Source organism: Danio rerio, chromosome 11 (genome assembly GCF_049306965.1).
Source record: "Danio rerio strain Tuebingen ecotype United States chromosome 11, GRCz12tu, whole genome shotgun sequence".
Taxonomy (NCBI): Eukaryota; Metazoa; Chordata; class Actinopteri; order Cypriniformes; family Danionidae; genus Danio; species Danio rerio.
Window position 1 is genome coordinate 2,662,563 of NC_133186.1, and position 16,682 is coordinate 2,679,244.

Here is a 16,682-nt window from a genome sequence, read left to right on the forward strand (position 1 = left end):
ATGACTTAACTCAGTATTTAATTTAAAATCCGCCTCATTTGCTTTGAAACACAGACTGCTTTCCCTCTGTACAGCTGAACATAAAACTGTTCACACAAACCTGTTGCTGACTTTCAGTTCAAGCGCTTGTTTAACGCCGGAGTCGCCGGACCTTAAAGCAAATGATCGATTTCATAAATTAAAGGATTTTAAAAGACTTCAGAAGATGTCAGATTGTTGTTTTCTCTTTTTCCTCAATCAGGGTTTCTGCGGGGTCATAAAATGTCTTAAACCTCAAAATACAATTTGTAGGCTTTAGGCCTAACTCTTAAATATGCTGAAATATTGTGCTGTAGGTCTTAAATCTTGTTTAAACAGGTCTTCATTTCCCTTTGTTCATAAATGACTACCCAATCTGGCCAAAACCCATAAAATCAACAATGAATCTCAATAAAACTTTAAACTTTTTATTTAAAAAAGGTCATTTTTAACTTTGCTTATCATAATGGTTGAATTATTTTCATTAAAATAACATTCCTTTATAAGTTTTCCATGTTGATTTAGTTTATTATAGTTTTTACAACTTTTAAAACATTGATAGTTTATACAAGTAGATTTAGCTTGCTTTTACACAATATTTAACATTTTTAATCTAAACTATTCTTTTAAATATTCATGTGTTCTTGTTTTATTAAATTATAATAAAACATTTTTTGATAGGGCAAATAAAAATCTTTTCCATCTGGACCATTTAAAAAATTAATTAGGCTTAAGTGCTTTATTAGACTAAAATTTCAGTTATAATGGTCTTAAAAAGTCTTAAATTTAACTCTGTGAAACCTGCAGAAACCCTGTCCATGAAATTTAACCCCATGTCTCCATTTAAAGAAATTTCAGATGAAGAAGGAAATGGTTTAATGTAATTATTACAGATTTAAAAGTGAATTATCTCAGTATTCAGATTTGTTTTTAACTCAAAGATTCCTGATTTGCATTTCAGCCAAATATTGTCCAATCCTAACAAAGCAAACATCAATCCGAATGTGTAAACCTCGATTTTAAGAAAACAAACGCACAAGAAAGAATTTAAAAATCCACATCGGCTTTATTACAGCTTTTAAATATGACCAGTGCCTTATATTTAATTTAATAATCTATCATTTCTTACCCAACATTTAACAGTACTATTTTTACACAAGATTCATAATTACCCACCAACACTTCAGAATAAGAGATGAAACCTGCAGCAGGTCAGATGTGTTTCCGCTGTTTTCACTCTCAGGACTCCCTTCTTACAGTCAAATATTACAAAACACCATAAAAGGCCATGAATCTTCGTGTGTGTGTGTGTGTGTGTGTGTGTGTGTGTGATAATCCTGCTTTCCTTCAGTAACACTTCACTTCATCAGGACATTCACATCACGAGGATGACACAAAATCAAGCTAATTAAAAACATATATATTGCTAATAATTACAGGGGAGATGAGTACTGAACACATTGTCAGGTTTCATCCTGGGAATAATATTTCTGAAGGAGCTGTTGACATTAAATTGAAGCAGATTTTGGTAAAACCCAAACAATACAAACATAAAACTAAAACAAAACAAAAACAAAAGAGTTGTGTGTAATAAGAATGAAATGAAAGGAGAAAGCAGTGCTGAACTACGGAAATGTGTTTAATACTTTATATCAGACTTTGTTGTTGATGGCAACTTAAAGACGCCTCTAATGTGGAGGATGAAGCCACATGCATTACTCAGTGTGTAAATCTTGATGCTTCTGTGTGTCTCGTCTATAAATCTGCACTTTATTCTGTATTCTCTATTGCATACAGCTCAGGTGATTGGCTAGGCCATTCTACAGCTTGATTTTCTTTCTCTGAAAGCATTGTCTCATTGGCTGTGTTTTGGATCATTGTCTTGCTGAAATGTCCACCCTGGGTTCATCTTCATCCTCCTGCTAATGTAGATGTTGGACTGAAGCAGCTGATCTTCATTTACACTGAGGAAGGGCAGAGGGGCTTGCTGAAGAACTACTGAGAGATTTCAGCTGATGTCTGGTCTTTCACTGCTGTACTACACCTTCCTTTCTTCATGTGTTCAATACCGCAATACCTGCGTCATTTCATTTTATTACGCATAACTTCATTTGTAAACTAATTAGATTTGTTTTCTTTGCATATATGGATTTCTTTGGTTGTTACCAACATCCTGGAAAAATTTCAAGTCAACGGCACCTTTAGAAATACGTTTTCTGAGAAAAATGGTGACGTGTTCAATACTTCAGATAAGCATTATGATTTTGTTCTAATAAGCTATAGCTTAATTTAATATTTGAATATGCTGATAAATCATATTATAAAACTATCATCATAAAGAAAAGAAAATATAGCATAAAAATAAACACACTAACCATCATACGTTTAGAATAATTACATCTTCTAATGTATATGAAACGAAATTCCTTCTGCTATCCTCGGATACACGATCACAAATACAGTGATTGTATAGTAAACTTCATTTAAATGGTTTCGTGTGTCAGCTTTGCAGTTTGGCGCCATCCTGTGGCTGAATGATGCACAGGTTAGTGTATACTCCATCAGCTGTTTACAATTCAGTCAGTTTTGCATTGAATTAAAGAACTAATAAACTATTACAGCTCAGAACATCCAGACGGTTGTTCTCACAGAATAAACCCTTCAGTCTTGAGCTGCTGAGGCTTTATTCTTCTCTAATAACCTCCTGGATGTACTTTATCTCTTACTTCACTAATAAAACCCTACTGTGTGATTGTTTAGTTCCAAACTTGGATAAGCACTTCATATATTAGTCAGATCTTTCCAGCCAGCACCGCTATGACTTTCTCAATGACACTGGAGTCCAGATATGCAATTATTCCCCCCTGATTGGCCCACCGATCCACACCGTGACTCTGATGGTCCCCTGAGGGCTGATGGTATGTGATTTCAGAGGCGTACCCAGTGTTTTTAGCCTGCATACATGCGCTCAAATCAGAAACTCCACCACCCAGAGCCCGCAGAATGGCATGAGGAGCGCACGAGTCCCATTTAAAGGTGCTTCCCTCAGATAACACATACACGTCTGCTAGACCCTGCAAAACACACAGGATTTTGTATCCGGCGCCGGATGCGAACATTAGCGAGCCGTTGGAGAGTGCCGCGAGCGCGTCCTTCACCTCGCGCCGCTCACTGGAGCTCAATAATACGGATAAGTGTTCGCTCTTCTGTGCCAGTGACTGTCTGCGTTGTGTGAGCGAACATACGTTCACATCTTCATACGAAACACCCCACACGTACTGGCCTTTCCATCTATGAAATCAACACATCGTTTAATGCAGTTACAATTTAAAGGGAGAACTCAGTCAAATATGAAAGAAGATGTTTTGAAAAATGTTGATAATATGTATCCATTGACTTGCAAATGCTTTGGAAGTCTGTGGTTATAGGTGTTCCAACATTCTTCAAAATATCTTCTTTTGTGTTCAACAGAAAAAGAAAAAAAAAACGCAATTGGTTTTAAACAAGTTACCCGCCTTCTGTTTAGTTTTAATGTCACGTTTGACAGTGAAATAACTGAATTCATTCAGTGTAGCGATATTTAATTGTGCTCAAAATCTGCCGGAACTACTTTAGCTGTGCATTTATCTGTAAACAATTGCACACCTTAGGATGCTAATCATCCAATCATATTCAAAAATTAAAAAAAAGAGCACTGATTTCATGTGTCTCTCTTTAAATGCAAATTAGCTGCTGCTCCCGCCCCTTTTTCTAGAAGAGGGCGGAGCCTTTACAGCTAGTGCTTCGGTTAGTCAGTCAAAAACAAATAAACATCAAGTGTTTTAAAGTCCTGTCAGTTTAACTCATGATATATGGTTTTTACATCAAGTATACGGTTTATATAACAAGTTAATGTTGGGTAAATGATGTCAGAATTCACAAGTTTGGGGGAACAATCCTTTTAAATCTAAAGTATTTAAGTAAAAGATGATTAATAGTCGATAAATTAATGATTTTAGTTTGGTGCAGTACTAGACTTGCATGATTGGGGCAATTAAAAATTGTGGTAGGGATGCAATTTTTGGGTTTATATTTTTATAGTTAACATATTTAATATTTGCTTCGTTTTTTAGCTCTGTGTGTGATATTTGCTCTCATTATTTGCACTGTGTGTGACTTAAATAAAGAAAGCCATTTTTAAAGTCAAACAATGTATAGCAACATTGACCATTTATTTTCCCCATACAGAAAGTTGTGGTAAAAATTAATGGCACCCTTGTGTCCTTAAAGTAGAGCAAAAAAAGTAGGGTAAATTAATTTGTATTCTACATCTTGTTTGTCTTCCCAAAACAAAATAAAAGAATAAAATAAAACATTCCACTGAAATCAAACAACTGATAAAGCATAAAACACTCGGCACTGATTTCATGTGTTTCTTTAAATGAAAATTAGCTGCTGCTTCCACTTCTAGAAGAGGGCGGAGCCTTTACAGCTAGTGCTTCAGTTACTCAGTTAACAACAAGCAGTATATCTAGTGTTTTAAAGTCTTGTCAGTTTAAACTCCTGATAAATGGTTTACATAAATTACGGTTGAGTAAATGTTACAATTTGCATTTTTGAGTGAACCGTCCCTTCAAGTGTGGACTAATAGTCTAAAACACAATGATTGTAGCCAGGCATTATACTAGAGTTGCAAGATTAGAGGGCACTTAAAGGACCACATTTTTTAGGGTTATGTATTTATAGTTAATATATTTAATATTTACGTTTTCTCAATTCTTAGTTTTTCATTTTGTTCTGTGTGTCTTAAGACCAAAATTTTTAAACCACACTGAGAACGTCTTTATAAAGGTCACGAACAATGTATATTTTGTTTCCCCCCCATATAAACAGTTGGGGTCAAAATAAATGTCACCCTTGTGCATAAAAAGCCGGGTAAATTAATTTGTGCTGTTTATCATTTGTGTCTATCCAAAATAAAATAAAAAATAAAACAAAATTCCACTGAAATTGAACAAATGAAAAAGCATAAAAACTCAGCACTGATTTTATGCGTTTCTTTAAATGCATTTTAGCTGCTGCTCCCGCCTCCTTTCCAGAGGAGGGGGCGGAGCCTTTACAGCTAGTGCTTCAGTTACTCAGTTAACAACAAATAAAACATCTAGTGTTTTGAAGTCTTGTCAGATTAAACTCCTGGTTTATAGTTTCATGCTAAAGTAGCATTCTTACCCTTTCCCTGTGGAGTCTTTGCGGTTGAATGGCTGGTTTATGACACCCATAACTGGCTGACCAGTGGCTCGCAAGTAAACTCCAATCAGAACCAAAGCGCAGGGCAGTCCGGACACGCAAAACCCTTCATCTGGCTCCTCTTCCTCTTTTCCTTCTATGTACTGGCTTGTCCCATCTGCCCAAAGAATACAACCAATAAAACACACAAAATAATAAGGTCAAAACTAAATTCTCATGGAGAATTGGGTTTTGTTCTGCATGTACTTTGTGCTTTATAAGCAGCCTTGTTTCAAAACAACAACTCTTAAAAGGCCAGTTCACCAAAAACTGATAATTCTGTGATCATTTACTCACTCTTTACTTGTTCCAAAACCTTTATGAGTTTCTTTCTTCTGTCGAACACAAAAGAAGATGGTTTGAATAATGATGGAGAACTGTAACCATTAACTTCCATAGTAAATGGAAAGTCAATGGATACAGGTTTCTAACATTTTTCAAAATATCTTCTTTTTTTTAATTTTGTTCGACAGAAAAAGAAAACCCATAAAAGGTTAAACACCACTTAAAGATGCCTCTGATATAGAGAATGAAGTCACATGCATTACTCAGGTGTGAGTTTCTCACAGACTTCAACAGAGTGTCTAAGGCCCCGTTTACACTAGTGCGTTTTAGTTTTAAAACTGCTTTTTAGATCAAAAATGATCCGCGTCCACACTAGCGTTTCTGAACATACCTCCGTCCACACTATGCCACCAAAAACATATATCACGTAACCATTTATGCACTCTGGGCATGAGCGTTCTAGTATAAACAGGAAGCATGCGTCTCGCTCGGCATTTGGTTATTGTTAGTCAACAAACGCCAGTTGAACAATGAACGCGATGGCAATGAAAGCAAAAGAGGTATTTTTGTGGACAAACGACGAGGTCGAGTTGTTACTAAACGTAACAAATGAATAACTGCACAATGGCACCTAAAACAGACAATAGTGCAAACAACGCTCCCATTTCTGTGTCCGTGTTGTTGTTTACAGGGAAGGCTGGTCTACGGTCTTCCGGTAGCGTTAAAGTCATGTGTTATAGTCATGTGATAGGGGCTTGACGAATAAGGGAAGGATACGCAATGACACAAAAGCCCCAATCAGGTAGCGAATCTCAGCAGCCCCGCCTCCGTTTTCAGATGTCTCCGTTTTCCCCCATCCACACTGAGACTGAGCAGCAGAATGAAAACAGCCTCTCCAGCGTTTCCAGAATGCTCCGTTTTCGGCGCTCAAAAACTCTGGCGTAGTGTGCACGGATAGTGTAACCGTAAAACTTTTACATTTTAAAACTAAAACACATTAGTGTAAACAGGGCCTAAAACGTGATGCTTCTGTGGGTCGTCTATCAAATCTGAGCTTTATTCTGTATTCTCTATTGGATTCAGCTCAGGTGATTGGCTAGGCCATTCTACAGCTTGATTTTCTTTCTCTGAAAGCATTTGAGAGTCTCTTTGGCTGTGTTTTGGATCATTGTCTTGCTGAAATGTCCACCCTGGGTTCATCTTCATCCTCCTGCTGATGTAGATGTTGGACTGAAGCAGCTGATGTTCATTTACACTGAGGAAGGGCAGAGGCTTGCTGAAGAACTACTGAGAGATTTCAGCAGCTGTCTGGGCTTTCACTGCCAAACTACACCTCCCTTTCTTCATGTGTTCAATACTTTTTACCTGTGTTACTTCATTTTTATTACAGATTTGGTTGTTACCAACATCCGGTGATAACTTCAAGTCAACATCACCTTAAGAAATATGTTTTTTTGAGGAAAAAAATTGACATGTTCAATACTTATTTCCCCCACTGTGGATGGGTGGATGGATGGATGATTAGACGAAGATAACTATTTGTTCATTCTAGTAAATACATGATAAACTAATGGGACCTTACTGTAAAATGTTACCAGAATATTTTTTGTTGAGGACTTTTATGCTCACCAACCTGAAGGCATTTATAAACCTCTTCCTCATATCTCACATAATTCTTTTCTAAACTTTTCCCATTCCTCATCAAACATTTGATGGTAACAGATACATTCTCCGACACTTCATCTTTTCAAACACATGTCTAAGATTTTTTCCATCCCATAGATTTCCATCCTAGTTCACGCTACAAGACTTAAACATCTCATTTATGCTGAGCACTGTTTATATGATATAATAAGTGGCAAAACAGCAATAGCATCACTTATCGTAATCATTTCTGTGACAATACATCTCAACAAAAACGATTTACAGTGACACTTCAGCCGCAGTTCCTCCTCTCATGTTTCATTTGACCTTTTTCACATAGTTTCATACTTAAGCAACAAGTTTTGCAACTACTGAACAATGAGACACCTACACACTTACAATCTACAATCTCGCTTAAAGTGTCACCAAACCTCCCGCATTTCAACACTTGCAGTGCATCTTTGTAAACTGTCTCTCCCACGCTGCTTCTCATTGGATGAGGACACACGGTCTCATGAATATTTATGAGTGCACTGAAACTTACATTAACCAAGTAGGAGTGTAATATTTCGAGTCTCTTCCTCTAACGTGGACAAAATTAACCCATTTTCCCCTCCAATTGAAATTTATAGACATCATCGTTGTCTTCTGAAATCACATGCATTGCTCAGGTGTGAGTTTCTCACAGACTTCAACAGAGTGTCAAAATCTTGATGGTTCTGTGGGTGTCATCTATCAAATCTGAGCTTTATTTTGAATGCTCTATTGAATTCAAGTCAGGTGATTGGCTAGGCCATTCCATAGTTTGATTTTCTTTCTCTGAAAGCATTTGAGAGTCTCTTGGCTGTGTTTTGGATCATTGTCTTGCTGAAATGTCCACCCTGGGTTCATCTTCATCCTCCTGCTAATGTAGATGTTGGACTGAAGCAGCTGATCTTCATTTACACTGAGGAAGGGCAGAGGCTTGCTGAAGAACTACTGAGAGATATCAGCTGCTGTCTGGGCTTTCACTGCCAAACTACACCTCCCTTTCTTCATGTGTTCAATACTTTTTCGCTGCGTCATTTCATTTTATTAGGCAGAACTTAATTTGTACATCAATTAGATTTGTTTTCTTTGCATATATGGATTTCTTTGGTTGTTACCAACATCTAGGTAAAATTTCAAGTCAACGGCACCTTTAGAAATACGTTTTCCCGAGAAAAATGTTCACATTTTCAATACTTATTTACCCCGCTGTAAATCCTACATGGCACCTCATATAAAAAAGAGCCTAAATGAGCACAAGTGAATGCAAATATCAAAGTGAACAATTATTATTCATCTATATATTATTCATGAGTTTGAAGGAAATTAGCCAGCAAGTAAAAAGGTCAATTCAAAACAACAAGCTCTATACCGATGGGATCAATCCAGATGCCCACGTCGGCAGGGCTGATGGAGATCTGCAGGGATTCCGCTGTCTGATCTTGAAGCTGGAGGTCCTGGTGGATCACTTCAGACAGGAGAGACGCAGCGGTCTGATCTCCATCCAGAACTTTAGCCAGCAGAGCAGTCGTGTCTTCTTGCTGAGCGCATACAGTCACAGTAACACTCTCCCCTAAATCAAACACACACAAGCTACAGTCAGATGACTCCATTTATATGAATTATACATCAACTAACTTGAAATCTGTGCCTTTTTGACCAAGAAGTGTAATCAAAAATGATGTAATGCATGAAATATATGACTATAAGGCTGCCAACTTAGTGTATATGCTACTTGCGTACAATAATTTCAACTGCTTCTATGTATTTTTGTAAATTAGGATTAAATTTTATTATGAAGGTTTTGACAACCAAATGAATGTTTCTGAAAACTGTTGTTTTCAAACATCCTCAGAAATATTTCTCCAGTAAAATCAATATTCTCGTAAAATACTCCTTAATGATACTTACAACTTTTTCCTATTATCGTGCAAACATTTGCCTATGAGGTACACTGCCAAAACCGAACCACGGATATCATCCCATCTGATTTTAAAATCATTTGCATAACTCTGAATCACACCCTGGCATAAGCGACCATAGTAAAACCAGGCTACAGCCTGTGATCCAGTTGTTTAAATACAGTGTAATTAGGGCATTGCAAATGTGTAATTTCATATTCTGCACAATGCATTCTTACAGGGAGTGCCTCTGGGCTTGGTACTCGTCCAATTTTAGTTTTCTAAAATAACCTGACTCCTTTAAGAGCAGCACGGCGACTCCGTGATTAGCACTGTCGATTTACAGAAAGAAGGTAGCTGGTTCGAGTCTCAGCCAGGCCAGTTGGTGTTTCTGTGTGGAGTTTGCATGTTTTCTCTGTGTTGGCGTGGGTTTCCTCCGGGTGCTCCGGATTCCCCCACAGTCCAAACACATGCGCTATAGATGAATTGAATAAACTAAATTGGCCATAGTGTATGTGGGTGTTGGTTGGAAGGGCATCCACTGTGAAAAACATATGCTGGAATACTAGACTAAGCTGAAGGAAAATGAGTGATTGACTCCTTTATTTCTTGTACCGATGCTAAAAGGATGACGCTGCCACAGTACTAAAAAAAACTCTGAATCATCCAGATAAATATATGTTTAACCTTTAACCAGATGTAATGTTTGCTCAGTTATATCGTATTCTGCTTGTCCAAAAGTCATCAAATACAACATCTGCCATGAGCAGAAATATAGACCACAAGGCAGCTTAAGTACAAATACACAATCTTCCATATATTAGATGGTTTAATGTTAGATGTCACAGGCATATTTTTGGCAGTAGCCATACATTGTAGCACTCATGGTTTAGCCAAGTATGATCATAGACTGTAAATTATATGGACGTAGTATGCGTGACGTCACCCATAGGTTTCTGAAGAGTGCAAAAGAAGCCACAAGTAGGCCCGGCCAACCGTCGCTATTTTGTTCGCGCGTCATCACACCCACTGCGGGATACCAAACAAGGGCAAGGGGCGGAGAGTGAGCGGAGCTACACACACCTGCTGGCATTTTGCTTGGACCTGGCTAGACAGACTTTACTTTGGGAAAACGCTTAACACTTTATCACCTGTGACTCGTTTGTGTTCTGACCACACGTGCTTGGCTGTACACTTTATCAATAAAGTGTTTCGACTTTTAAAAACACACTGCTGTAATACATTGAGCCACTAAACATTGTTCTTATGACGTTTTACTACAGCATGAAAATGCAAATTACTTCCAAACACTTATGATGTAGTCTGTGTTAGTAAATGCAAGACTATTGATGAACTCCAGGCATAACACTGCATGACAACACTTCGGATGACGGTTCTAGAGCCTACAGCTAATCAATCTGTTAGATTCTGGAGTGCATTACAGCTCTAAAGAAAAATATAAATGATAAATGATCTTTAAGTAAAAAAGATCACAAAAAAGTTAAAACACAAAGTTCGCCCAACTAAAATGATTTTGAGGTGGAGGAGGTAGGAAAGGGCCGACATCAATGCTTTCGCTCATGGTTTATATGCTGTATGATCTCCTCCACCATTTAGAGGTATGTGTGGGTATGAGAGAGATCTCAGGTCTGGTGGGAGCAAATTGTGGCGACTGACCACTTTCCTCCTCTGTGTTTCCTCTGATGTTTACGGCGTCGGCATCTCCACACACGCTCTTCTTTCTGTCATTACGGAGAAGCACCACATTGTCGCAAGTTTAATGACGTACAGAACGGAATGCCTCTATAAGTCCGATCTGCTTGTTTAAATGACAGTCGCATTGTCACATATTCGATCTATATCTGATTTATTCAGCCTGATCTCACGAGAAAACTTAAGTATTTTACGTTTTGCCAGTTTAGTGGCTAATTTGTACGAATTCGTACGAGTTCAGTCGTACGAAATGGTACGATTTTAAAAAGGAGGCGTGGCACCTAACTCCACCCCTAACCCCAACCGTCATTGGGGGATAAGCAAATCGTACTAAATTGTACGAATTAGATCGTACGAATTCATACGAATTAGCCACTAAATCAAAAAGTTACGAATTGCCATGAGATTGTGTTGGATTTATTTCCACATATGAAGGAGGCCTGAAACCCATCTCTGAATATCCGAATGCATGCTTTTTTTTTGTGTTTACACGGTCATAGAACAGATCCTATTTGTGTCGCATATGAGCAAAAAACTGCACACGACATTTGGACATTTCTCTGTGCGTTTACATGGTTTAATAGAGGAATGAAAACTAGAAACTCATAGACCGCTAAAATATTGGAGGGAATGTGGAGACAACATTAAAAAATAAATAGTTTTATTACTTTCTTACTTACATTTATGAACAGAAAAGTAAATTTTTTTTAATATAGACTTTTTATAATTCAAAAAATAACCAAATAAACTTCTATTTCTCATCTCACGCACACGGATCTGCTTGGACAACACTGGAATGCATCATATCCGGTCGGCAGGTCGCATATGGTCTAGTCGCAGGAGTTCAAATATTTCAACGGATCCGCAGCTCAATTCGGATCCGAATTTTCCGCATACGGAGATGATCAAAACTCAATGCAGCTCCCGGACTGCTCTCCATTGGAAATGAATTACTTCCGGTCTGTCGCTTGTCGTGTGCATTGGAAAGGAGGCTTAAGAGACAGAATGTGAATGAGTGAAAGCGAAAGCTGTGTGGATTTTGTGTGTGAGACGACGTCATGTTTTTATTATCCATGACTGACCTATAATGTTATATGGTACAAAATAATTAAAGACCATTCAGAAATGTGATGCTCTTTTTTGAGCGATCACCGTTTAATGAAGTCATGTTCCGGGAAAAACTGAAATTGTTTGGAGGACGATGGTCACGGTAACTTTTATTCCCTGATTGTTCCAGGAATTACTCATTTACAAATTAAGCACTGAGATTTTTTTAACAGTCAAAAATAAAATAATTAAATAATTAAAATAATTAAATAACTGTATGTCGGCTGAATGCTGTCCTATCATAACAAACCATACGTCAATTAAAGGATTATTTTGTTTAATTAATACATTTCAAATTCATAAATTTGACCCTTAAAACTGGTTATGTGATCCAGGGTCACAATCGGCATAAGTGTGGTGAACATTTGAATATGATTGCCTAATTTGCATACAGAAATCTATTGAAATGCAGCCCAAATCAAAGTTTATCAGTGTAACTCACCAAGTCCATTTTCAAACTTGTTGGATTCCTCTCCCTGAATAAAGCCAGTCAGCTCTGGAAACTATAACGCAAGAATGGAAAATGTTCAGCCCTCAGTCAGTTTTAATTAAATAAATATATAGATCTGAGTGAAAACTGAGCGATAACCTGAGCACAAACATCATGGCGAATCATTTCCTGGATCACCACATCAGCAAGCGTCTTAAAGTCCTGGACGAATTTCTTGTTTTTGTCTGCTCCGGTCTTTTCCTGTACGAGGAGCTCAAACAGCGGAGCCTCCTGCCGACAGACCCGGGCCACATTGGCGGCTTTTTCAGCCACGTTCAGGAGACATCGCAGCAAATCTGCCATACCTGCAGCCTGACAAACACACACAACAAATGAGGTCATGGAGTGTTAATGTTGATGTTTTTTTTTTAAGAATTACGTCACTTTAACATTTCAACACATGCAAATAGGTCAAGAGAAAATCAGGTCAATGTGCAGAAATATTACAACCTAAAAAACTAATTAGCTAACGAGGACAAATGTTTAAAGACCAAGAACACTGACAGACAGACACGATCTTGAACGCCATGCCTATATAGATATTTAGGAATAAATGGGAAAATGGATGAATGGATGGATGGATGGATGTATGGATGGATGGATGACAGATGGATGCAGATAGATGGATAGACGGATAGATGGATGGATGGATGGATGGATGGATGGATGGATGGATGGATGGATGGACGGACGGATGGATGCAGATAGATGGATAGATAGACAGATAGATGGATGGATGGATGGATGGATGGATGGATGGATGGAAAAATAGACAGATGGATGTAATGATGGACAGATGAATGAATGGATGCAGATGGATGGATGGATGGATGAATGAATTGATAGATAGACATGGATGAAAGGAAGGATAGATAGATAGATAGATAGATAGATAGATAGATAGATAGATAGATAGATAGATAGATAGATAGATAGATAGATAGATGGATAGATGGATAGATAGATGGATGGATGGATGGATGGATGGATGGATGGATGGATGGATGGATGGATGGATGGATAGATAGATAGATAGATAGATAGATAGATAGATAAAAAAAGTTGGGGTAATGCAAGTTATGTGATATTATTACTTTTGTAACTAACGAGAAAAGTAATGCATTACTTTTTTAAAAATTATGTAATAATAATGTAGTTACTTTTTTAAAAATGTAATGCGAATTACTTTTATTTTAATTGATTAGCGTTTAAAAAGTAAATTGCTGAACCTCGCACTCGATGACAGAATGCGTTCATTATTTTGATCGCATCGAAGAAAAGAAAAAACGTTTACGTAACCACCAAGACAAAAAGCACCTAAGCAGTAAACACATTGCTTTAAACTTTCATTAATCTGTATATACGGCATGCATATCTATATATACTATATGTAAAACTATAGGTATAATATATATGGCATGTATACATTTTTTTAAAGGTAATGAAGGTTATACAGTGCATTGTTAATTGCAAAGCTTCATTAAAAAAAAGAATATAGAAAAGGAAGTGATAAAGTAAGGAAAGAGATTAAAATTAACTCAAAAAAACGCATTACTTTCTATAAAAAGTAACTAGTAGAGAGTAACTCAATACTCTAATGCATTACTTTTAAAAGTAACTTTCCCCAACACTGGTAAATGGAGTTTATACAGTGTGTTGTTAACTGCAGAGCTCCGCTTTCATAGAAAAGAAAGAAATTAAGGGAAGAGATATAAAAGTTACTTTAAAAAGTAATGTAACATTACTTTCATAAAAAGTAACTAAGTAACAAAACTAGTTACTTTTTTGGAGAGTAACTTGATATTGTAATGGATTACTTTTAAAAGTAACTTTCCCTAACACTGGCAAATGAAGGTTATATGGTGCGCTGTTAATTCCAGAGCTCCTCTTTTATAGAAAAGGAAGAGATGAAGTAAGGGAAGAGATAAAAAGTAACACAATGCATTACTTTCCATAAAAAGTAACTAAGTAATGAAACTAGTTACTTTTTTGGAGAGTAACTTAATATTGTAATGGATTACTTTTAAAAGTAACTCTCCCCAACACTGCTAAATGAAGGTTATATGGTGCGTTGTTAATTGAAGAGTTCCTCCATTTAAAAAGGAAGAAAAAAAAATTTACCTGCAAGTTCTGAAAGATATCAAGCCTCATGGAAAGTAAGAAAAAGTAATGCAAAAGTAACTCAAAAGTAACATAACACATTACTTACCATAAAAAGTAACTAAGTAACGCTAGTTACTTTTTTGGAGGGAGTAACTTAATACTGTCTGTAATGCATTATGCATGTATGTATGCATGTATGTAAACAGATAACCTAATTTGAATCATTCTCAGACATATTTTTGTGCAGCACGATTACCAAAAAAAAGGATTTATAAAAATTAAGTTTACCAGAAATTACTAGAAATTATATTCTGAGTACAGCTGCAAAACTTAAAGTTGCAAAAATCTAAATTCGGTGCTGGAGAAAAACAATGCAGACACATGTAATATAAGGTGAATTTCAACAGTGAGTATAACCTGCATGTTATAGCTTCAACCTTGAAATCAGATAATGGATATGGTGCAAATAAATGCAAAAACACATGCAAATGTATCAGATCCACGGAAGCCCATTTACATAGCGAAATATCAGCAGCATCAAGAATACTAGGATGTATTTTGACAGAAATTGAAAAGTTCTACAGAATATTTTTCATCTGACATAGAATATTAGAACGTTATTGGGTTTCCCCTTTATAATATTATTTCAGAACAGTAATGAAATCATATTATCATCCAATGACTATCAAAGTAATTGTTTAAAGTTAATTTAAATAGAGCTAATGTTGTTTTGAAGTCATATTTACATGCAATTTCAGACTCAAAGATTCAAAGTAGTGTAATAAACAATATACACTATCTGACAAAAGTCTTGTTGTAAGAGCAACAAATAATATCTTGACTTCTAGTTGATCATTTAGAAAAGTGTCAGAAGGTAGATTTTTCTAATGAATCATCTGTTGGACTGTATCCCAATCATCACTAATACTGCAGAAGACCTACTGGAACCAAGATTCACACAGATATCAGTCAAGTTTGGTGAAGGAGAAGTCATGGTTTGGGGTTACATGCAGTATGGAGAGATCTGCAGAGAGGATGATCAACATCAACAGCCTGAGGTTTCAAGACATTTGTGCTGCCCATTACATTACAAACCACAGGAGAGGGACAATTCTCCAGCAGGATAGCGCTCCTTCTCATACTTCAGCCTCTACATCAAAGCTCCTGAATGCAAAGAAGGTCAAGGTGCTCCAGGATTGGCCAGCCCAGTCACCAGAAATGAACATTATTGAGCATGTCTGGGGTAAGATGATGGAGGAGGCATTGAAGATAATCCAAAGGATCTTGATGAACTCTGGGAGTCCTGCAGGAACGCTTTCTTTGGCATTCCAGATGACTTTATTAATCAGTGATTTGAGTCAGAGATGTATGGATGCAGTCCTCCAAGCACATAATGGAGTCAGACACAATATTCATTCTGTCTCCACTGCAGCAGGACTTTATATTCTATACTGGACATTATTTCTGTTCAGTGATGAGACTTTTGTCTAAGCAAAGTCAGACATTACTATTCTAATAAAATAATTAAAAATCAAGGCATGATCATATTCTATTTTGGTAAACTAGACGCCTTTGCCTTGCATATAAGCCACTTCTGATACCAAATGATCAACTAACTGTCAAGTTATTATTTTTTTGTTTCTAAAACTTGAATAGACAACAAGACTTTTGTCACAAGTTGAACGAAATGAACGAATGTGCGAATATAAAACCAACTAAATCAATGTTTACATATCTGAGAGTCGTTGGTTACAGAAATAAACAAACACTCAAGACACATTACTATTCAAATATACTGTAAAGCAGCACGCACACACACACACACACACACACACACACACACACACACACACACACACACACACACTTCCTCAGAAGACAGACGTGACAGAAATGGCAGTAAAATGCATCCTAACTCCAGCAGCACATAACGCTACCGGTTACCGTGAATGTGCAGCGGTGTCCTTAAGCTCAATCTGACCGTTTTCCACGAGTCACAGTCCGGTTCTGATCCTCAGTCGGTGAACACACATCATTTCTGCCCTGTGACGACAGCACATTTAGCGCAGATGTTTAGAGTAACGGAAACGCCTCGGAAATTAAAGCATTTCCCCTTCACATTGCGTCAA

The 16,682-nt window shown here is 37.0% G+C and overlaps 1 protein-coding gene across 3 annotated transcripts; it reads right to left on the minus strand.

Annotated features, from left to right (window-relative positions):
• Nucleotides 1-1,064: 1,064 nt before the first annotated feature.
• si:ch211-160o17.2 lies at nucleotides 1,065-16,636 on the minus strand. Of its 3 annotated transcripts, none has more exons than XM_005155659.6 (6): nucleotides 16,535-16,636; nucleotides 12,550-12,762; nucleotides 12,403-12,463; nucleotides 8,612-8,812; nucleotides 5,227-5,401; nucleotides 1,065-3,309 (listed from the first exon to the last, which is right to left on the minus strand). In XM_005155659.6, exons 2-6 carry the CDS (start codon nucleotides 12,751-12,753, stop codon nucleotides 2,811-2,813), a joined length of 1,140 nt encoding a protein of 379 aa, XP_005155716.2. In that variant the 5' UTR covers nucleotides 12,754-12,762; nucleotides 16,535-16,636; the 3' UTR covers nucleotides 1,065-2,810. The 3 variants fall into 3 exon arrangements, with proteins under 3 accessions (XP_005155716.2, XP_683651.3, XP_073772344.1); XM_678559.9 differs by having other exon boundaries at nucleotides 16,498-16,636; XM_073916243.1 differs by having other exon boundaries at nucleotides 16,491-16,636.
• Nucleotides 16,637-16,682: the final 46 nt, after the last annotated feature.